The sequence below is a fragment of the Chanodichthys erythropterus genome, chromosome 5 (assembly GCF_024489055.1).
Source record: "Chanodichthys erythropterus isolate Z2021 chromosome 5, ASM2448905v1, whole genome shotgun sequence".
Lineage (NCBI taxonomy): Eukaryota > Metazoa > Chordata > Actinopteri > Cypriniformes > Xenocyprididae > Chanodichthys > Chanodichthys erythropterus.
The window spans coordinates 30234270-30259114 of NC_090225.1; the positions used below are offsets into that span (position 1 = coordinate 30234270).

General features: G+C 38.7%; 1 protein-coding gene across 1 annotated transcript in view; it reads right to left on the reverse strand.

Moving 5' to 3' along the window:
• hcrtr2 (hypocretin (orexin) receptor 2) overlaps positions 1-24641 on the reverse strand; it is a 60759-nt gene extending 36118 nt beyond the window's left edge. The window contains exons 1-3 of the mRNA XM_067385455.1: positions 24425-24641; positions 7474-7652; positions 1998-2241 (exon numbers count right to left, since the gene is read on the reverse strand). Of these exons, the coding sequence (XP_067241556.1) occupies positions 1998-2241; positions 7474-7652; positions 24425-24641 (640 nt within the window). The remainder of the gene's footprint in view (positions 1-1997; positions 2242-7473; positions 7653-24424) is intronic.
• Between the last annotated feature and the right edge of the window lie 204 nt (positions 24642-24845).

Here is a 24845-nt window from a genome sequence, read left to right on the forward strand (position 1 = left end):
TTCAGACCATCTGAGTACTAGGGCTCCATCCACAAGGAAATTGTATGCCTTCAAGTGGAGACTCTTTTCCTTGTGGTGCAGAGAGCGCCACTTAGAACCAGTTAACTGCCCTCCTGATGGAGTACTTGCAAGACAGCTTTTCTGCTGGGTTAGCCCCATCTACAATTAAAGTGTATGTGACAGCCATTTCTGTTAGCCACATACCCATTGATAGTGCATCTCTGGGGAGGCATCCTTTGGTATCTCGCATCCTGCTGGGAGTGAGACATCTTCGTTTGAGATTTCCATCTTGAGACCATGACGTTCTCCTGGAAGGTTGTAATTTGCTTGTAATTTGATCCTTCTGAAGTCAAAGCGATTCTTCATCCTAGGCCAGATGTATGTCTCAAAAGTGCCTTCCGCAGTACCATGCTCTGTGGTTCAGGCTTTCTGTTCTCTGACTTTTCAATCTGTGGAACTGGAGAGGCTTAATATTTTAGTCCCAGTTCAGGCGCTCAGCATTTATGTACACCGCTCAGGTCAGTGGTGTAAATCTGAGCTGTTTGTTTGTTTTGGAGCATGCAGGAGGGGTTCTGCAGCTTCCAAGCAATGTGTTGCACGCTGGATTGTGCAGGCTATTTATCAGGCATTTGGGATGCATGGATTAATTTCACCCCTAGGCATCAGAGCCTCTTCAAAGCTGTTACTGTCGGGTACTATAATCCCAGTTCCCTGAGTAGGGAATGAGACGCTGCGTACCCATACTGCCTGCATGCCTGAGAGTCTTCCTTTAGCCAATCAGAAGCTAATGCTCAGTATATGTTTTATTACCTTATTTCAATGACTAACCACTCATAAATTTGTTTTTCTCAAAAATACAAGCATATACATAGCTGCTCACATATTTTTGTTGCACAGTTTGTGCTGAATACACTGTAACCAGTCATTAGCCATTAAATAGTTAATTATAAATAACTGAAATAACCACAAATGTCTGGGCATGTTAAAGTGCCCCTATTATGTCTTTTTTAAGGTTCCTAATATTGTTTTGGTAGTCTCCTACAACAGTTTTACATGCATGCAAGGTCAAAAAAACACTTTTGTTTTCTCATAATATACATTTAACAAGTTTGTTTGCCCATATAATCTTTAGGGTATTAGGTTAGCTAATTTGGCTTGCTCTCCACTGAGGAGGGGCTCGATGAAGCAGCTTCAACTCGAGCTCTGATATATACCCCCCCAGTGAATAAATACAGGATATGATTACATAGGGCAAGGTACCTGAGATGAAGGTGGAGTTTGGGGAGGTGGAGGGATGCTGGAACAGCTGAGACTGAAGAGAGGTAAGCAGCTGCTTATATACTCTGGATGTTGATTGGAAGATTAGATGGGCTCGCTCCTCCCTAAATTACGTTTAGGAACTTCGTAAGAATTTCGTAAACAATGTAAACTATTCTCCATTCTTAAATTATACCTTGACAAAGGCTACGAGCCGAAACGTTGGTATATTAAATCAGTCTTTATGCTTCAGTGAGTGTGCAGTTGTTTCCTTTTTTACTAATAAATTGATATGTAACATAATAATAAAAAAAATCCTATTCATAACTTTATTATTAAACCTCCTCTTTAAAAATTGGGATATTAGCAGGAATATGTTAATTAGCAGGACTATGTTAATGCAGAAAACCTTGAAAAAAAAAAGGAAAACCAAAAAGGTAGTGCTTGAAAAGTCATTGGAAGTCCTTGAATTTAATTTTACAGTATCTGTTCGAACCTTGATAGGGGCACTTTAAAAAATGCCTCAAATTCCAGAGGGTTAATTGAACACTGTTATGGAGAGAACACAGCTTTAGCCAAAAAACAGCCATAAACTATGTTCTTTAAGGTTGATGTCAATACTTGATTGAACCTTACTATCTCTCTGTGCTCCCACAGCAAAAATAAATGATCTGTCTAAAATGGTATATAGCCCTACTGTGCCTTGATAGGAGACTGTGAAGTAGCAAAAGATCTCTTACCTGCCCACTGTTCATCACACACGGTGAACAGGCTGGTTTTGTTGGTAAGTTCTGGCAGCAGACTGCTGCATTCCATGACTATGGCTTGTGGAATCATGATCACACAGGAAACCAGCCAGATCAGAATGATACTCTTGCGGGCCCTTTTGGCAGTACTCTTGAACTTCAGTGGGTGGCAGATAGCATACCAGCGATCCTGGGCAATGCAGCTCAGAGTCAGAACCGATACTGACACAGAGATCGTCTAGAAGGCAAAAGACAGGAGATGGAGACCCACAACCACAGTGTGAAACAAGAATTATGACCAGGCAAAGACCAGTCACACTTTATTTTAAGGTGTCCTTGTTACAGTGTAATTATACATTTAAGTACTGAGTAATATTAACATGTAAAAAAGTAATTCCTGCCATGCTGTACACTGTCATTTTCTAGTTCATATGATAATGTTATACTAGATAAAATATTATTTTATAACAGGTAAGTAACACATCCAAAACATAACAGTGACAGGACAAAGAGTGAACAAACCAAGGAGTACTTATACAGGAATTAATGATGGAATTAATGAGATAATCACAAAACACACCCAAAACGAGGACACTAATCAAATGAGTAACCAAGGCAACTAACTAAAGGCAGGAAACTGAAAAATGGGAGACAAAAGAACAGTGAAAAACAGACAGACATGTGACATTACTTCCCCCTGGAGGTCGTGGGAAGATGCATACAGGTAGGATGCCTCCAGGGTGGTACCAACCGTTCAGGGGGCCATGGCGGATTAGGCAGTTCAGGGAGCCATGGCAGAATGAACAGTTCAGGGGGCCATGGCGTATCGGGCAGTTCAGGGGGCCCATGGCGGATCAGACAGTTCAGGGGCCCATGGCGGATCGGGCAGTTCAGGGAGCCATGGCAGAATGAACAGTTCAGGGGGCCATGGCGGATCGGGCAGTTCAGGGGGCCCATGGCGGATCGGACAGTTCAGGGGCCCATGGCGGATCGGGCAGTTCAGGGAGCCATGGCAGAATGAACAGTTCAGGGGGCCATGGCGGATCGGGCAGTTCAGGGGGCCCATGGCAGATCAGACAGTTCAGGGGCCCATGGCGGATCGAGCAGTTCAGGGAGCCATGGCAGAATGAACAGTTCAGGGGGCCATGGCGGATCGGGCAGTTCAGGGGGCCCATGGCGGATCGGACAATTCAGGGGCCCATGGCGGATCGGGCAGTTCGGGGCACCATGACGGATCAGGACATTCAGGACATTCAGGGCACCATGGCGGTGTGGCCTCAGTGGCCTCGGCCTGGACCCCAGGCTCGGGCACTCTGGCTATGGGTATATGCCGGAGTAACAGGTATCAGGGGCCGGAGCGGGACCAGCGGCTGGAGCGATTGCATGTGTGGCCCAAACACACACAATTGCTAGTGCCATTAGGGACACTGCAATGCTCTATAGTATAGAAGCATGCACTGGGCTGAGTTCAAGGACTGCAGTGGCCTGGTGAGCTGGAGTCGACTCAGGGACTGGAGCAGAGTCTGGAGCTGACTTAGGGACTGGAGCAGAAATTGGAGCTGACTCAGGGACTGGAGCAGAGTCTGGAGCTGACTCGGGGACTGGAGCGGTCACTAGACTCTGGTCAGGGGCTGAAGCCATCACTGGACCCTGGTCACAGGCTGAAGCAGACACTGGAGCAGATTCGGGGGCTGGAGAAGACACAGAAGTGAACTCAGGGGCAGGCAAAGACACTAGAGTGGATCCAGGGGCTGGTGAAGACACTGGAGCAAACTCAGGGGCTGGAGAAGACACTGGAGTGAACTCAGGGGCTGTAGAAGACACTGGAGCAGATTCAGGGGCTGGAGAAGACACTGGTTATGGACTCAGGGGCTGGAGAAGACACTGGAGTGGACTCAGAGGCTGGAGCCATCACTGGACTCTAGTTAGGGACCGGTACAGGTTCTGACCAGAAGTCAATCAGCCATAAGTCATCCATTAGCTCTGGAGAGGAATTAGGCATGGTGGCCATTTGGATGAGGGCTCATCTTTGGCGGCGACCATCTTTACCGAGGGCTCATCTTTGGCGGCGACCATCTTTACCGAGGGCTCAGGCGTGGTGACGGCCATCTTGTGACGAGGCTCTGGAGTGGTGGCCATCTTGCGACGAGGCTTAGCGATGGTGGCCATCTTGCGACGAGACTCTGGGATGGACTTGGGAGCAGGCTTTGGAGTGGATACCCTGGTGGTAAGGTCCATGAAAGGCTTGTACGCAGGCTTGAGGTTTGCTGGAGTAGCCAAATGTTTTCAGGGTGGGTCTGGATGACAGCTGGGAATGTCCTCATAAATTTCCTCAACAAGAAAATCAGAACCATTCAACCAGAGGACATAATTAATATATTCAACCAAAGAAGAGCTGCTTTTAAGAAGAGAAAGGAACTGATACAGCTTGTCATCCAGTCGCTCCCGAAAACAGGCTTTGAGCATATGAGTGTTCCAGCTCACCAGGGTGTAATATAGCAAGAACTCCTCAACATACTCTTCCAGAGGCCAGTAACAGGATAAAGATTGAACAAACCAATGAGTACTTATACAGGAACTAATGAGGGAATTAATGAGATAATAAACAAGACACACCTGACACACACATGTAAGTAAATACAGTAGATAAAATATAATCTTTACTAATATTACAGTTTTACTAATATTAGTAAGTGTTTTATTTTGTTTTTATAGCTGGACTTTTTTTAGTTGAGATGAAGCTTTAGGAACCCAATCAATGTGAATAATAATTAATTAATTAATTAATTAATAATAAATAATAATTATTATTATTATAACTATAATTATAAAATTGAAGACAGAAATACACTCACCTAAAGGATTATTAGGAACACCTGTTCAATTTCTCATAAATGCAATTATCTAATCAACCAATCACATGGCAGTTGCTTCAATGTATTTAGGGGTGTGGTCCTGGTCAAGAATGGGAAAGATGTCAGAATGGGAAAGAAAGGTGATTTAAGCAATTTTGAGCGTGGCATGGTTGTTGGTGCCAGACGGGCCGGTCTGAGTATTTCAATCTGCTCAGTTACTGGGATTTTCACGCACAACCATTTCTAGGGTTTGCAAAGAATGGTGTGAAAAACATCCAGTATGCGGCAGTCCTGTGGGTGAAAATGCCTTGTTGATGCTAGAGGTCAGAGGAGAATGGGCCGACTGATTCAAGCTGATAGAAGAGCAACTTTGACTGAAATAACCACTCATTACAACCGAGGTATGCAGCAAAGCATTTGTGAAGCCACAACAAGCACAACCTTGAGGCGAATGGGCTACAACAGCAGAAGACCCCACCGGGTATCACTCATCTCCACTACAAATAGGAAAAAGAGGCTACAATTTGCACAAGCTCACCAAAATTGGACAGTTGAAGACTGGAAAAATGTTGCCTGGTCTGATGAGTCTCGATTTCTGTTGAGACATTCAGATGGTAGAGTCAGAATTTGGTGTAAACAGAATGAGAACATGGATCCATCATGCCTTGTTACCACTGTGCAGGCTGGTGGTGGTGGTGTAATGGTGTGGGGGATGTTTTCTTGGCACACTTTAGGCCCCTTAGTGCCAATTGGGCATCGTTTAAATGCCATGGCCTACCTGAGCATTGTTTCTGACCATGTCCATCCCTTTATGACCATCCTCTGATGGCTACTTCCAGCAGGATAATGCACCATGTCACAAAGCTCGAATCATTTCGAATTGGTTTCTTGAACATGACAATGAGTTCACTGTACTAAAATGGCCCCCACAGTCACCAGATCTCAACCCAATAGAGCATCTTTGGGATGTGGTGGAATGGGAGCTTCGTGCCCTGGATATGCATCCCACAAATCTCCATCAACTGCAAGATGCTATCCTATCAATATGGGCCAACATTTCTAAAGAATGCTTTCAGCACCTTGTTGAATCAATGCCACGTAGAATTAAGGCAGTTCTGAAGGCGAAAGGGGGTCAAACACAGTATTAGTATGGTGTTCCTAATAATCCTTTAGGTGAGTGTATATCACTGTTGTAAATTGCATATGTAGTATAAAATAAAAAATATATTTGTTATATTTATGAATTTTATTTACACTACACTGCACAGAGTTACAATACTAATATTTATGTCTTAAATTCTTCATTTCCAAATGTTCAATCCCTCAAGTTTTAAACATTTTAAATCCTTGAGATTTTATTTTGGCACAATACTCCTGAAAAGCTATGAACTTCTGTCCACAGAAATTATAGAAATTCTGAAAATTTAAACAAAGAAACATGCAAACAAGAGAAACTCAGGAAACCAAAGAACAAACTGAACACGCAGCTAACTATTAACTTTTCACTGACTCATGAACCCCATTTTAGGAAACTCTGGTCTAAAACGTGTAAGATCAGCAATAACCATGGCAGTATCTGGGCTGAAAATATAAATGTGGATTCTATTGTAGAAATTTCATTCCTAAAAGAAGAGTACCCTATTTAGAAACAATAGGACATCAGATGGCATGATTATCACTTGATTTTCAATGCGTGTCTTCTGTGCAAATTCCAACAGATATGCTTTGAAGTGCTTCAACATATGTCTGAATGTTTCTGCATAACATCTATTGAATAAAGACTTCATACTTTAGTCCTGCTCAAGTGGAACTATTTTTGATGTCCTGGCTTCACTCTAAATGTAAGTTCAAAGAAGTTTGAGCTTAAGTGTCTGGGATGCATTTGAAAGATGCAAACATCCTACATTATACTGGCATCAATCAAACATGTCTCTCTTTGAGGGTCAAAAGGCATGAATGTAATTGGAAACAACTGATTTTATTCCGGCATTTGTCAACACTTGAAGCAGCCGCAGCCTTGGCTCACAGCTGCTTCTTCATTCTTGACAACTTCAAAACTCTCATTAATATTCAGTCATCCAACTAGCAGAGATAACCATGCCTATCAGGGATAGAGAAGAAACAACAGTACTTGTAGCTTTCAAACTGTGAAGGGTATGTCAGCTGAAATATTATAGTCGATCCATTATATCCTTCAAAGACATAAGGTTGAAGAAAATGTGTTCCCAATATACCTTTAAAAATGACCAGAAGAGCATGTTTTCATCCCCAGAAACTCCATCAGTTCCATCTAATGTTGTTGACAAGCATGCCATTTAGTGCAGTGCATCTCAATTAAAAAAATAGCAAAAAATAAATACATCTTTCAAAGACCTTAAGCTGTTTATGTGATTTATTGATGGCAAAGCAAAGCAATCACTTAAAAAGCACAAACAGCCTCTAGCAGCAGAATCTGATGCGTCAGAAGTTGTAGATTTGCAAAATCAAACGTGTCATAATTCACAAAAGTTTCAAAACATTTTGAAACTTCATTTTGATACATAGGGCTTCCTATGAAAAGAAAAATATAGTGCCAAATTTCTTAATTAAAGTCAATATGTTATCCGTTTCCTTACCTGTAAGTAAGGTAATATCTTGCACAGGGTCTGTCCAAAGAACCAGGTTTCTGTAATGTCTACCACTAGACTTGCAGGAAGACATGTGATTGTGACCAGGATGTCTGCGAAGGACAGGTTCACGATAAAGTAGTTGGTCACTGTGCGCATATGATGGTTTTTCCAAACTGCAAAACAAACTGAAAAGAAAGATGCCATGAGTAATACAGTGTTTTCCAAAAATTGTGGCTTTAAAAATTGATGCATGAAATGCAAAATTCCAGCCAACAAGCAGTACTGCATAGATTGTTGACAAATTGTAGTCGATTACTGATTCCAAATTTCATGGCAAAATTTAAAGGTAGTATCATAATCCATTACGTTACACATTTAAAGTAATATATTCTCACTACTTTTTTATTACTTTTAGATTAGTTTTAACTGAACTCGTTTATCACATTGTTTTGAAGCGGGTAATCTTGTACAATATTGATAAAAAAAATTGAAAAAAAATACAAAGAGAAAGATAATTGTATCGACTGAGATTAAGGCACTGCCCATGAAGAGCAACTAACATCCCAAATGCAGCTAACACCAGGACTCTGTTTAACATAGTAACAAAGATAAGTCTTAGAGTTTCACACCAAAATCACTTTTAAACAAACAATTATACCGTTTATAAACAGTCCATCCTAACCCTATACCCTCCATATAAAATCATATAATAGATATAATCACTTGCACAATCATGTATCCAATTTTCCTATGTAATCATACACTGATCAGGCTTAACATTATGAGCACCGACAGGTCAAGTGAACAACACTGATTATCTCTTCATCACGGCACCTGTAAGTGGGTGGGATATATTAGGCAGCAAGTGTATAATTTGTCCTCAAAGTTGATGTGTTAGAAGCAGGAAAAATGGGCAAGTGTAAGGAATTGAGTGAGTTTGACAAGGGCCAAATTGTGATGCTAGACGACTGGATCAGAGCATCTCCAAAACTGCAGCTCTTGTGGGGTGTTCCCGGTCTGCAGTGGTCAGTATCTATCTAAAGTGCTCCAAGGAAGGAACAATGGTGAACCGGCGACAGGGTCATGGGCGGACAAAACTCATTGATGCATGTGGGGAGCGAAGGCTGGCCCGTGTGGTCCGATCCAACAGACGAGCTCCTGTAGCTCAAACTGCTCAAGAAGTTAATGCTGGTTCTGATAGAAAGGTGTCAGAATACACAGAGCATCAGTTTGTTGCGTATGGAGCTGCATAGCTGCAGACCAGTCAGGGTGCCCATGCTGACCCCTGTCCACCGCCGAAAGAGCCAACAGTGACACGTGAGCATCAGAACTGGACCACGGAGCAATGGAAGAAGGTGGCCTGGTCTGATGAATCACGTTTTCTTCTACATCACGTGGATGGCCGGGTGCGTGTGCGTCACTTACCTGGGGAACACATGGCACCAGGATGTGCTATGGGAAGAAGGCAAGCCGGCGGAGGCAGTGTGATGCTTTGGGCAATGTTCTGCTGCGAATCCTTGGGTCTCGCCATCCATGTGGATGTTACTTTGACACGTACCACCTACCTAAGCGTTGTTGCAGACCATGTACACCCTTTCATGGAAACGGTCGTTATCCTCTTTCAGCAGGATAACGCCCTGCCACAAAGCAAAAATAGTTCAGGAATGGTTTAAGGAGCACAACAATGAGTTTGAGCTCCAATTCCCCCAGGTCTCAATCCAATCGAGAATCTGTGGAATATGGAGGCTCCACCTTGCAACTTACAGGACTTAAAGGATCGCCTTATAAAATCTTGGTGCCAGATACCACAGCACACCTTCACCTTGATGGGTCAGGGATGTTTTGGCAGCAAAAGGGGGACCAACACAATATTAGGAAGGAGGTCATAATGTTATGCCTAATCGGTGTATGTTCTCTTACATTGTTTTGCACATGCATTAATTCAAACTCTATTGAAACTCAGTTAAAGTGCACACTGTAGTTAACCAAGACCACATATATAGCATGTGTGGTATCTATGAACTGAGATTTTAGTTTCCTTTATGTTCATTGACATTACATTTTGCTAACTCTGTTACATATTAATATTTTAAGACTCTTATAAGTCTCTTCTCTTAATACTTAATCCTATTTCATATTCAAAACACCCAGCTAGAAGACAAAGGATCGTAAATTTTCCCTCCAAAGGAACTACTCCTTAGAGGTTGAGACATCTTCATCCTTTAAAAGATCACTGATCACAAATCAGGCCATTCACCTACTTCCCCATTGCTGATTCTGAGAAACTGAAGATGATCTAGAAGTCTTCTAAGGACCCTTAAGTTTGTGCCAGGCTGCAGCCTTGTCTTTCCATCCATCAAATTTCCTCTGACTCAAAACTGGTACTCTCTCATCAAGACAACTTCATGAAAGATCAGCTGGAGCCTCAGCAAATTGCATCAGGACACTTCTATTCAAATGAGTGAGACATGCAAGTATCAAACTTAGTCTCATTAGCTGACACAACCCTATTTCCAGAAAAGTAGGGACATTTTGTTACATGCAATAAAACCAAGAATCTGTGATTTGTTCATTCTCTTGAACCTTTATTTAACTGACAAAACTGCAAAGAAAAGATTTTAAAAATGTTCATTGACCAACTTAATTGTAAATATAAACAAATTTAGATTTTGATTGATACAACACATTCCAAAGAGGCATGTTTACCACTGTCACCTTTCCTTTTAATTACACTTTTTAATCATTTGAGAATAGAGGATACTATTTTTTGCAGTTTTGCAAGTGGAATATTTGCCCAATCTCTCCTGAAAAAAGACAGCTGCACATAAGTCTGTGGTCATCGTTGTCTGATTGTCCTTTTCATGATGGGCCATACATTTCAATAGGAGACAGATCTGGTCTGCAGGCAAGCCAGTGAAGCACATCCCTTCTACGGTGTAGAGTATCTAGAAACCACTCTGATGTAGCTCATGCAGAAAGAGGCCTGGCATTGTTCTGCATCCGAGACAAGATGCCATCTTGATGGCAGTGTATGCCTCTGTACAATTTCAATGTACACCCCTATATCAATGGTAAACCTTCACACACATGCAAGTCTCCAACACCGTTTTCATTGATGCACCCCCATACCATGACAGATGTTTGATTTTGCAGCTGTCTCTAATTAAAGTCTGGATGGTCCCTTTTGTCTTTGGGACTGAGAACTCAATGTTCATTTTTACCCAAAACAAGCCAAAACGTGGACTTATCTGACCACAGCACATTTCCACTGTCTTTAAGACCATCTGAGATGAGCTCAGGCCCAGAGAACTCTGCATTATCTCTTTATATAACAGATGTATGGTTTATTCCTTTGCATAACAGAGATTCAAGTTGCATTTCTTGATGCAGCAGCAGAATGTGTTAAGTTACATTGACTTTCCGTAGTCCTCCCGAGCCCATGTGGCTATTTTTAACACAGGAGCATGATGGTTTCTCATGCAATGTCATCTGAGGGCTTGAAGGTCATGCACATTCAACAGAGGTTTCCTGCCTTGCATAGAGAAATGTGATTGTTGAATTGTTTGACAATTCTCATGGAATTTGGCACTAAGTGGTGAGCCATGACTCATCTTTGCTTGCAAAGACTGAGATGCTCCTTTTTTATACCCAAACACGATGCCCTCACCAATTGACACTTCGCAAAGACCCGCCCCCCTTAGTTACTGTTGCTTTATCCGACAAGCCGTGGCGCTGTCACGCCACACGCAGTGAAAAATACATTTCGGAGCAAAGAGGACACTGACAACATGTCGACAGACAAGACAGGACAGGTTACTTATGATATTAAACAAAGTCCCAGCTTGCAAACTGTGTAGTTATTAAAGAAATTAAAACAATAAAAACCGTTTTGTGGCTCTTTAATGTATCGTGATCATGATCGTGACAGATTTCTGTAGCGCCTCAGCTCAAGAGGCTCGTGAACCGATCATCTCTTCCTACTAGTGCATTTATAGCGTCAAATAAACATGAATGAACATGAGAATCAATGTTGTTTCAAACGCGGAAAGACGGCAATATACACAATTTTTCAAGTTTAACTCCACCGAGGTTAATCTTCTAACTACTGGCTGCTTTGTTGGACAAAATGACGGATGCAGCATTCTGATTGGTTAGATCGCTTGTCAATCAAACTCCCGGCGAAGGGTCAATTACCAATTCACCTGCTAATTGTGGGCTGTTTCAAAACAGTTTAACTTGGATATTCTGCAATCTTTTCACTTTTATTTAGCCTCTATCCCAAACTTTCTTGGAGTGTGTTGCAGGCATGAAAATGTTATTATATTTACAAAATAAATTAATTTGGCCAGCAAAAACATTGGGATTGTTTTTTCTTTGTACTTTTGTCAGTTAAAAGGTTCAATTAAAGTATTCAGTTAAAAGTATTCATTTTTCGTTGTCCCTAGAACTTCACTGAAATTGGCCGCAGGTCATTTCAATACAAGGCTCCATCTGACTGAAACAATCTTCCTTATTCACTTATTTATTTTTGTTGTTGTTTTTCAGGGTGCAAGTATATTTTTGTTTTTCATCTTTGCAGTAAAATGTATGTTTTGTGTACATGTTTGTTTAATACAGCTGTAGACTGTATGTGTAAGATTAGGGGAATGAGCTGCTTATCTGTTTAAGTGACTTTTTTTGCTGTTGTTGCTGGTTTCATATGTGTGTTTTTGTTTTTTTAGTTTTTTTGTTTTTGTTTTTGGTATTGTGTTAAGTTTTTTTTTGGGACCCCCTCGAAAATGAGATGTTTCATCTCATGGGGCTATCCTTTCAATAAATTCAAATTCAAAGATTCTTGATTTTATTGCATTTTACAAAAGGTCCCAACTTTTCTGGAATTGGGGCTGTACATTAAATGGCATGATGTGAATGCCAAGTATCATAACCCATACTCTCTGCATTTAACCCATCCAAGTTAGTGTAGAGTATTTTTTTGTCATATTTCAAGTACAAATATCTAAAAATTCTTAAATCAAGATGGATTTTGTATAAGAAAATGATATAAGATATTTAGTCTTGTCTCCTGGGGGGATCTAAATTAAGTGCATTTTACTTAAGTAAAATGATCAATATCTGTTAGTGTGGTAATAAAAATAATGTTAATGCAAACGGAAAACAAGATTATTTGGAGTGTCTATGGCTAAGTGTGAATTTACAGTAGCTCTGCTACCTTGCAATGTCACACAAGGTTAAAATCAACACATTTACTGCATGGCTGCAGTGGTGTAGGCAGAAGTGTGTTGAGCACGATGAAGTCACTTGTGACGCGTTTGCCTGGGTTCGAATCTGCCTTCTGCCGAGTTCGCTATTCTCCCTTTTCACATCAGAAAGGCATTTATTTTCAAGAAAATGAAGAAAATGTTCTAAAAGTGGGAAGTAAATTGCCTAACGAGTGTTTAATAATGATAAAATCATTTACACTCTTATTATTGCATCCTGTTAAATTATTTTTTTCTTCTTCTTTTTTGCATGTGGGATACCATGAAAATGAATATTAGTTCAATAACTTACCATTCTACCAGTTTTCACCTTTAATATTATAACAGTGAAACTTGCATTGACTCAGAAGTATGCAAACGTCATTTTGTCACATGCTGTTGCCATGGTGAATCGTTATATCGGAGCTCCATTGATGATGGCTTTTCATAGTCGTGGTGCACGCGCTTAACTCCGAGTCAGCCTACTCAGAGTCGACTGAACTGACTCAATTCAGCTGCTCTGAAACTAAAAACTTAGTTTCCCATTTCAGGCTAAGTCAACTCAGAGTTCAAGTTTTAACTCAGAGTTGGTTGAACCTCTGGGCCGCTGGTAGGTTTAATTTAAGCCTCAGTTTAGTCCTGGAGTAGCTCTAGTCTTCCTCTAGGAAATCAGTTTATTAAACTCTAGGACTATTTTAAACCATGACAGAGAAAGCAGATTTCTGTTAATCTGGTTTAAAGGGCCATTTTATTCTAGGACTAGGCTTAATCTCTGTCCAGAAAACCGCCCCTATGGTTTGTTTTTTCTAACAAATGTTTGCTCTTGTGATCTCCTGTGTGTTTTGTTTAGTGTAGTAAATACTTTATATTCTTGGAATACTCTTTGTATCTTCATTGTCCTGCATGCTAGAAGCCACACGTTACACAAAGAGAAGTGATAAGGTCTCCCTGCAGTTTTCTGCCAAAATGAAAGCTCAATGGTTTAGTGTTTGAAAGCAAAGCAAATTAAGACAACCGTAAATGTTGGTATTATAATTTTACTGTTGTTCACTAAAGTAAACTTAAAAAAATATAAACAAAAATAATGAAAATATGTATTATTGTTGTTGTTAATAATAATTCTATTAATATTTTCATTGTAACATATATTGTATTATAATATATTTTTATGATTATTTTTTAACTTTACAGAACAATAGTATGTATTATTGCAATAGTGAGATATTTCTTTATTTGATATATATCTTTAGATGATCACATGCCTGAATGTGATTTGATTGAAAATGTCCCCATATCCTAAAGACTACCTCTGTTATCTTGATTTGTATTTTATTCTACCAGATGATGAGTGATTGCTATGCCACAAATTGTTTTGTTTAGAAAGCATTTGTGCAGTAAATTCATGAAAATATAGGTCTGAGTGTCTCATGAATAAGACATAGCTGTGGATTACCAACTGCCTTGACACATAAGCAGCCATGTAACATCAGTTGATTAATGTTGATTGTTTGTTTAGCATATTTAGTGTGGAACTTAATTAAATTAATAATTCAGAACTTAATTAAATTAATAATTCAAAAAAAAAAACTGCTTTTGTCAGGTAGTACAGAAAAGGGATGCAATAAATAGTGCTAAACATCAGGAGTGCAAAAATAAACATGTATGTATCACAGAATTATTTTTGATTAACCTGTAAAACATGTTCATATTTATTATGTTTTGATGCAGACTCCTGCTTCGCCCATTTTGTCACATGGTTAATACTAGCTGTGTCAACGCCATATATCAGATACAAACACAATGTGTACTGAATCCGGAAAAAAAAAAAAAAAAAAAAAAAAAAACAGCAATGATTATGAATGAACTGACAATTCAAGATTGATAATACAAGGTAATAGAAAAGCTGGTTAGTTGTCAAACTGGGAAATGTTTGCAAGGCCTGTAAGGTTATGAATCAAAAGTCTATTTACAGATGTGTGTACAAACCCAGTTCAAAAGTCTCTTCACTTAGAATAAATTCTGAGAATTCTGTAAAATTCAAATAATTTTGTCACAGCTAATTTTAAGGTTTGACTGTATTTTCAGGAAAATGGTATCTTTCATGTTCGGTTGGGGAAAGTTGTCACATTTTAACTAACTACGAATTTTACTTTATTTATTTATGCTACCTTTTACATACTAACCCTATTTCATAAATTGTTTTGTATTATGTAATTCTGGGTAATAAATATTCAAAAGCGTTTTTGGAACCTAAAATTATTGTACAGAAATTGACCTTCCTTTTAGAAACATTCGCTTGAGTAAAACATGTGACAACTAGCCCCGGCGTCTCTATATTGCACATGTAATGGGTGAAATATGAGAAGACTATTCACATATCCGATGGTTGGGTTGTTTCTCGACAATAAAGGAACTGAAGATTTCTTCCAATAAAGCGCAGACTGACAAATACATTTTTGTTTGCCTGCTTTCATTATAAATGGCTTGTATTATGACTCAGTTCTGAATAACTGCCCAATACCAATAAGCCATTCTTCTCTATGATATGTGGCAAATGTTGTCTTTTTTCTTGTTTATCAGAACAATTTGGTCTTTCCTTATCACTGTCTCTTTTGTGAAACCCATAAAACTACAGAGAGGTTTGTGCAGTTTGAAAATGGACTGTTTTGTCTCCAAAATTGGGACATGTGAAGCAACCTGAGAATGAATGAAGTCACAGCTGTTGAATGAGCCTAGGGGGCAGAGTAGACGATGAGGTGATGTAATGACCTGAAGCCCCAGGCTATATCAGTGTTGGCACATTGCCTGGTTTGGCTGCCAGCATCCTCGAGGGACATTCCCTACGGTCAGTGAATCCCAGCTTACAGGTGTTATGGACAGCACTATAGTGCAGGGCTGTCACCACCATAGACACTGAGAAATGGCTAAATTGTCTCCCTGTGAATTGAAAATGCATGATAACCGAATAATTTTGTTCAACATTTTATTTGCATGCATATTTAGATATATATAAAAAATAAACATTATTTGAAAATAGTTTAAAATGATTATAAAAATGTTTTGTTCTTTTACTGTTTATTATTATTATTATTATTATTTATTCCCCTAAATTCATTTAAATCATTTAATTATTTAAAGGGGTCATGAAATGCAGAATCAAAATGTTCTTTATATTTACACATTTAAGAGGTTACTCTACAATAAAAACATACTGCATGTTTCAAACTCAAAACTAAAAACTTTAAAATATGAATTATTCTTTTCTACCTTCTAAAATGGCCAGATTTAAAATTGGTAGAATCGTGATGTCACAGATTATAATGGGTTCGACTGAAACATAAAGTTTTTGTTTGATCTTCATATTTCACAACTGACTTTTTTTGTAAATTATTATCAGCGTGCTGCTAATTTTTTAAAATATTTTTTTATTGAAACATACAGCAGTGCCAAGCATTTTATCCTCGGAGGCAATGCAGGTAAGTACATTTAATTTTATTCTCACCGTTTCTAGAAGTAGCGCAAGCAAATGCAGTACATCAGAAATAGAATGAGGCATCAGTTTACTGTCGGGGATTTGTCGTGTCGCATCACACTGCAGTGTAGACAGCATCACTGATTTTAATGGGTTCTATTGTCGTTGTTGGAGCCATTTTATTGTAATTTGTGTTTGTGACACTAGAGGGCATGTGAGTATTTTGAGTACATTTAAGCCAACCACTGATGAGTGAAGGCTCCAGTATACTTCAAACGAAGTTCTTTTTCGTTCTTCGTTTAGGAGTAAAACAAAGTTCGAAATGCGTGACCAGCGATATACTGTAAACGAACATCTGACACCACCCACACTGCTGAGAGCGACGGTTAGATGAATATGTAAATACGTGCTGTACACTTTCTTCTCAGTAACAAAATAAACACAACAAAAATGAGAAAACAGCATTTTTTTTTTATATAGAAAGCATAAGAAAAGCGTCTGATCATAACATGGGTATGTTAGCACTAGCTCTGCAAATTAGCACTCCAGTCACGTCACGTTTGTTTATTTTTCTGAAAGTTTGCTTTGGCAAGCCGTTTTGAACTTCCAAAAAGAACACAAAATGAACTTCGTTTTGGCCTGATTTTGTTCGAAATGACGTCACATCAGTTCGTTCTTCGATTTCATTTGAAGTATATGGGGGCCTTTACAGGTGCGCAATGGAAGGTCAAACAAACTTTTTGACCGCAGCAAATTGTGCAGGATTGTGCTCGTGCCTCTTAACAGTTTGTTTAAATAGAATATTTGTTTATTAATGAAGAATCGAAGTTATGTTTAAAGTTTTATTTTTCCTTTATTTTTGTTATTTGCAATGCCAAATGGACAATAAATGGATTGGCATATCCGACTTTATTCCAATGGTATGGACAATGACTTGATTTATTCAAGGCAAAGCACGCGTCAGAAACAGACTTCTAAATTCCATCTGCGTCCCTACAGTCATCTTCCACATTGTGCCGCTTGCGTCTGATGTAGACATACAAAGCTGTGCTTCCAAACAAAGTTGCAAATTTAACCTGTGCATAAAATTGCGCATAAAACATTTGCAAATTAAGCACCGTTTCCATCCCATGTGTTCAAGAGAACAAAATTGGCACTTCCTGGGAAATTGCCGCAAAATATCTGTAATAAAATTGAATGTTGCTGCAATCAGGGAAGAAATTGTGGCTCTTTTTCCTTTATCATAAATGAGTTGCGTCTCGAAAACACAATAAACGCTGTCATGTTCTCTTGCGTTCGGATGCTGGTGTTTGGGAACACTATTGTGTGAGACACTTCTAGAGGGAATTAAATCAAATCATTCTGATGACAGACTTTGACTCAGGCATTTCAGAACCTCCAAACCATCATTTGAGATGCTCATCCATTGGTTAGTCCAGTTATCCAATCACATCCTCTGCTGAGGTAAAGTCCCTTCAGAAGGTCAAGTCAACACCACAAACTAGTTGTTGTGCTCCTCAAACCCTTCCTGAACCATTTTTGCTTTGTGTCAGGGCACATTATCCTGCTGAAAGAGCCACAGCCACCAGGGAATACTGTTTGCATAAAAGGATGTACAATGCTTAGGTATGTGGTACGTGTCAAAGTAACATCCACATGGATGGCAGGACCCAAGGTTTCCCAGCAGAACATTGCCCAAAGCATCACACTGCCTCCGCTGGCTTGCCTTCTTCCCATAGTGTATCCTGGTGCAATGTGTTCCCCAGGTAAGAGACGCACACGCACCCGACCATCCACGTGATTTAAAAGAAAACGTGATTCATCAGACCAGGCCTCCTTCTTCCATTGCTCCGTGGTCCAGTTCTGATGCTCACGTGTCACTGTTGGCTCTTTCGGCGGTGGACAGGGGTCAGCATGGGCACCCTGACTGATCTGCAGCTCCATATGCAACAAACTGATGCTCTGTTGGATCGGACCACACAGTCCAGCCTTCAATGATCTCGGCCGCCCATGACCCTGTCTCCGGTTCACCACTGTTCCTTCCTTGGAGCTCTTTTGATAGATACTGACCACTGCAGACCGGGAACACCCCACAAGAGCTGCAGTTTTGGAGATGCTCTGACCCAGTCGTCTAGCATCACGATTTGGTCCTTGTCAAACTCACTCAAATCCTTACTCTTGCCCATTTTTCCTGCTTCTAATACATCAACTTTGAGGACAAAATGTTCATTTGCTGCCTAATATATCCACCCACTAACAGGTGCTGTGATATATATTAAACAAATATTGGACTTTTTTTGGTGCTAAAAACTTTGAAAACTTAATAAGCCGACCTCTAGAAACATAATATAAAAATCTGAAACTGCATTTCATGACCCCTTTAATACCTTTAAATAAAGCCTCCAGTGCAACACTAACTCTCTCCTCCCACCAGTATTCAAGACACAGTTATGGCCTTGCTTTTGTGCAGCCTCTTGCCAGGAAAATCTGGACTTTCCCTTGAGGTTTAGGGATTTTCAGTTAGCGCATGAACACGCTTTGATTTAACGGCAGAGTAGAGGAACCGTCATCGCACGTAGGGCATTTTCAGAGCATCCTCACAGTGGTAGTAGGACTGGCTCTATTTCTGTCTTTACGCTTGTTTCATCTGCTCATCACATGATCACCATTGCTCTGGTTGTTTGAAAACCCCCCACAGCACATCCCTGCACTTCCAGGAAAAAGCCACTGACACTTATCAAAGCTATGCAGTAGCTCTGCGACAGAACTCCCACCTGCAAGTGTATTGCATAATTGCACAATTGCTATAAGATGATAAAATTAACCCTCAAAGAGAGGGCAGAGAATGAGATGAACTACTGTTTAAAACTCAATAATCCATTCCCCTGTAGAGTCATTATGCTAAGAGCTTATTATACTTGTAAGAATGGAATTATCAGTAGAATCAATCACAGAACTGGACAGAAATGCTGACACTCCAATTTTAAATGCACTGTAAAGAAAATAAGAAGAAGAAGAAAAAAATGCAATCCTTTAACCCATAACATTTGATTTGTCTGTATAAATTAATATATTTAGTTTGTTTCAGTGTAGTAAATAATATTTTTAACGTGAATAAAATCAATTCATTTGGATCTTACCAAGACAGTCGGCTTTCTATGCCAGCGCAGAAGACATGATAGCTACTACATCTAGATATCACACATCTGAATACTGCATCAGCTTTCTAATTTGTTTCAAACATCTAATAAAACTATTATTGCATAAGAAATTCTGATTGGACCAGCATCACATTTATAAATATATTTGTCATTGTCATTGGTGTAGCCTGACATATTCATTTTGATTCAGTCATATTAAATTAAAGCATTTTTGACCTTAATAAAACTTTTTATATATATACAGTAGAGCACTTTAGAATGTAAAGGAAAATAGTTTCAAAAGAAAATCCCATTTGCACTGTCAAGTACATATCTTTTAAAGTCTTGTGCTCTTACAAAGCCATTCATTGTGATTGCATTTGAATAATGTAGTACTTTCAATTTCATTTAATAACTCTGAATATTTCTGAAATGACATTATCTTCCTTCCACATACATTTATCAAAGTAATAACCTGTGTAAATGGCTGTATCATAGATATTGTAATATTGTGTATCCAACAGTGCCCATATTGATAACACATGTAATTGACATGGCATGGGGATAGAGTAATGTAAAAGAACAGCCAATAATAAAACAATGAAAATTCCTTCATTAATGAACACACACATCATTCCAAACCAATACACTGTTTTTCCCACAGTACTGTATATGATTCAAAATCTGCTAAGAGGTAATAATGGAACAACAGTTTTAAAATGTGATTTTTCACTATTATATACTAATTACTTTGTTTACTATTAATAATAATAATTAATAATAATTCCTTACATTTATAAAGCGCTTTTCTGGGTACTCAAAGGATTTTACATATGGAAGTGGGAATCTCCTCAACCACCACCATTTATTTAGGATCTGCATTTTCATAGGTTTAAAAAAAAAAAAAAAAAAAAAGTGCATCAAAACCACTCCTTTCCTGGTAAAAAATAAGTAAATAAAACGATTTCCAAGAGTCAATGAATTTGCAAGCCAAACATGCCAGTCTCTGAGTAACATGTAATTAATTTAAGCCAGAAAATAAACCTCATTCTGTAAAATAAGTTAAATGAACTACACATAAAACATTTTATGGTTACCCAAAAATCAAACAGTTCACCCCTCACAAATGTTATCATGTGACACAATCTGCCTTGTAAAGCGCTATTTAAATAAAGATTGACCGTCAAAAAATAACATGCACAATACACAACAGTATTTAGGAGAGGCAGAGATCCAGCGAGTCATGCATTTTCTGGAAAACAAAACTACCAGATGTTTTGACTACGTCATTGCTTTCTAAGAAGAAGTAGAAAATGGCGCCGTGAGCAGCTTCAACATGCTGTCTGTCAGAGATGATAACGCACATAATACATAACGCACATGAGTATATATTTGTTCTTCACTCATTTGAATCAAAATGATCAGGTAACGGAGTGAAATACTTCTTACTGCATGCTAAAGAGAATAAATGCCAAATCAAATGTAAAACTTCAACATGTGTTGGTTTTGATGAATTTTTTTTTTTTTTTTTTTTTTTAATCCACAAACTATACATTCTGATTCTGACATTCCTGATTTAAATATTTTCAATAATTTTCTATTATTGACTGATCTTTTTTTATACTTTTGGCAATACAGTCCCTGTAGTCATCCAATTTTACTCTTATTTGCTGATGTAATATATATATATACATTATAAACAGGTGATTTTTATTAAAATGTAGTTTGATCACTATATTCTCAGTTGTTTAAAAGATTAAAGCAATTATCAAACTTTGATAAAATGTTTAATTTTTCAATAAATGATGATACATTTTACTTGATTTGTTATATTTAATTACCCCTTATCAGATTTGGACTGATTTCTTTACGTAGCTATTTGAATACAGCATCAGTTAGTTATAGTGAACACATCTGTCAAGCTCCAAAAATAGAAAAGAAAGAGAAAAAAGTCATACAATTGCTCTGTGTGAGAAGCGGACAAAATGTAATTACTGAAAATCTTGCCTTCCATTGCAGCTCTCAAATCAAGTTTGGCTGCATTAGAGATGTTGCATTAAGCTTGACGTCAGTGACATTTGAACACAAGACACAGGAGAACCAACACATTTGGAGCCAGAAATCGCAAAGCGCATTACTATCTGTGCTAGGCTACGTGATTTACACGCATTTACAACTGCATTCCTACTTGGGAATTGGATTCTGCATATCATGCTGATTACACTTTGTGCCGGCTCACACACTTACTATTGTATTCTTTACGACTCTCTAGGGTGGTCTTCTTTACCAAAGGAGAAAACTCACATTACTATTTACTACCAAGGCATTGTTAGATAAACTAATTACTCCAGCCTTTTATCCCAGCATTTATAGTACTAAATCTAGCACATCAATTCATTGAAATGTCTCCTGGGTGCATTTAGAGCTTGGTAAAACTCTTTTTATGCTCCCTCAGAACACACTACCTCAGAAACCCTTTCCTCTTTGAATACCCTGTCCTAGAGGAGAAATGTTGCTGTTCCAAAATCCTTGACTTAAGGTGAAATGTATTATGGATATCGCTGGTATGGCCTGTAAGTCTTTCATCTTTTGCTATTTCTTCTGTTTTACTTGTATGTTTTGTATATGTGTGAAATTGTACTTCTGCTGCTACCATCCTGACCAGGACTTCCTGGAAGAGATTTTGTATCAGAATTAGACTTTATAAATGTACAGTATTTTGTTTGAGAGCTCTGATAAAGGGAAACAATGACTTTTAGTCTCACACATAGAAATCATGCAGTTTCAGAAGACTTTGAATTAAGTCTTGGATTATGTTGATCATGCCTTTTGTTGTCCTTTTCTTTCTTTGAGACTTGAACGATATGGTCACATATTAACCAAAAGAGCAGCATAAAGATTCTTCAGAAATATTCCACAGAAAAAAAATAACAGCATAAAGGTTTTGAGCAACATGATGGTGTGTAAATAATGACATAGTTTCCATTTTTGTGAAAAATATTCCTGTAAAGTGTCATTTTAAATCCTGCTTTATACAGATAGCCCTGCCAAAATTTCATTCTGTTTGATGCAATGAAATGAATGCTCACTGCACCTTTAAAGAGAATAGCACATGAAAGATGTGACTAAAGCATTCTAAGAAACACAGCATTTCAAAGGACCTCCGATTAATATGCCAAAATTAGTTAACCAATTACTTCAGATTTCAGATCATTGGGGCATAATCATATTCCTTGAAAACTTCAAATAGTCCTCAGTGGGACACAAAACATTTAAAAGCACAGTATTAAATTCATAATGTCTTTCATTCAGAATTCAAATCCATCACAGTTTGTTCTAAAATAGCAATTAGCACTTGGTTTGATTTTCCAGAGGTCTATGAATAAAAACAACAACAACAAAAAAACATTAAAGGTGCCGTAGAACGTGTTTTCAAAAGATGTAATATAAGTCTAAGGTGTCCCCTGAATGTGTCGGTGAAGTTTCAGCTCAAAATATCCAATAGATTTTTTTTTATTCATTTTTTTTAACTGCCTATTTTGTGGCTTCATTAACTATGCGCCGATTCAGGCTGCGGCCCCTTTAAATTATCGTGCTCCCCGCCCACAAGCTTGCAACTGCCTTAAACAGCATAAACAAAGTTCACACAGCTAATATAACCCTCAAAATGGATCTTTACAAAGTGTTCGTCATGCAGCATGTCTAATCGCGTAAGTACAGTATTTATTTGGATGTTTACATTTGATTCTGAATGAGTTTGATAGTGCTCCGTGGCTAAAGCTAACATTACACACTGTTGGAGAGATTTATAAAGAATGAAGTTGTGTTTATGAATTATACAGACTGAAAGTGTTTAATAATGAAAATAGCAACGGCTCTTGTATCCGTGAATATAGTAAGAAACGATGGTAACTTTAACCACATTTAACAGTACATTAGCAACATGCTAACGAAACTTTTAGAAAGGCAATTTACAAATATCGCTAAAAATATCATTTATTATTGCTCCATCTGCCATTTTTCACTATTGTTCTTGCTTGCTTACCTAGTCTGATGATTCAGCTGTGCACAGATCCAGATGTTAATACTGGCTGCCCTTGTCTAATGCCTTGAACATGAGCTGGCATATGCAAATATTGGGGGCGTACATATTAATGATCCCGACCGTTACGTAACAGTCGTTGTTATGTTGAGATTCACCTGTTCTTCTGAGGTCTTTTAAACAAATGATGTTTTATTAACGTAGTTCTGGAGGAACAAGTCAAATAAGCTATTCAATTATCACATCATCTCAACCAGCTGTCAACAATCAGTAATGAGTACAGGTATATATATAACCACAGTCAACTCACCCATGAATCCTCCACAGTTTTCAGCATCCCTCCACCACCCCGTCTCCTCACACTCACTTGGTTACTTCCTAAACTAAATAGGGGGAGGGGGACGTATACCACTTATTTTATCTGACTTATTTGTAAGTGTGAACTCGTGAAATGAGATTTATATAAGAAGGAGGAAACAATGGAGTTTGAGACTCACTGTATGTCATTTCCATGTACTGAACTCTTGTTATTCAACTATGCCAAGGTCAATTCAGTTTTTAATTCTAGGGCACCTTTAAATGTCAAGTAAGAAAAAAGCTAAAGCCTTAACATTTTGTTAAGGTAGATGCATATTCTTAAATTGCCACAAGCTGCAAATAATGCATAAATAAATAAGCAAGTGCAGCCTAATTACATTTTTAAAATTCATTAGATGCATTAATGATTTGAAAGCCCTGAATTTTACTGTTAAGCATAGAAGTGAAATTATAATATTTTATGATCATGTTGTGAGATGCCACCCCGTAGCGTAAAGAGTAAAGCACGCGCTAGCAGCGCCGAGATTATGGGTTCGATTCCCAGAGAAAGCAACAACTGATAAAGGTGTACCTTCTTTTCATAAAAGCGTCTGCCAAATGCGTAAATGTACCCCATGCGCAAAACAATGTAGCCAACACGATGGACAGACCTGTAGAGCGGTACTCGTCGGAGAGTATAGCCTAAAACATTTGAAAAGCACTTCTGAAATACATTTCTGAGTTACTTGCGCGCTGCAAACTTACTTACCCAAGGTGTTTCCGACCAGAGATACGAGGAAAACTATGATGTATCCAGCTATGAGCACCCATTCATATTGTTTAGGGTGCAAATATTCCCTCCAAATGTACTTGAGAAGTTCGTCGTCTTCATCAACATGAGAATGCGAGTAAATTTCCGTGGAGTTCAGATGCTGCGCTGATGTTAAACAGTCATCGCAAGCCTCACTAACGGTGATCCCAGACATGTTTCGCGCGGACCCTGGCTCTCTCTCCAGCATCGCGGATGACTGACACCGCCTGAGTGAGGGGGAGAGAGAGGGAGAAGGGGGTAAAACCGAGAGTTGGATGGCGTCGTGACGCAACGAGGATCTCTCAGCCTATAACCAATTAGTTACCAAGACAGAGAAGCGTTTTGAAGTCAGAACCTGCTGCATGCTTCTTTATGTCTT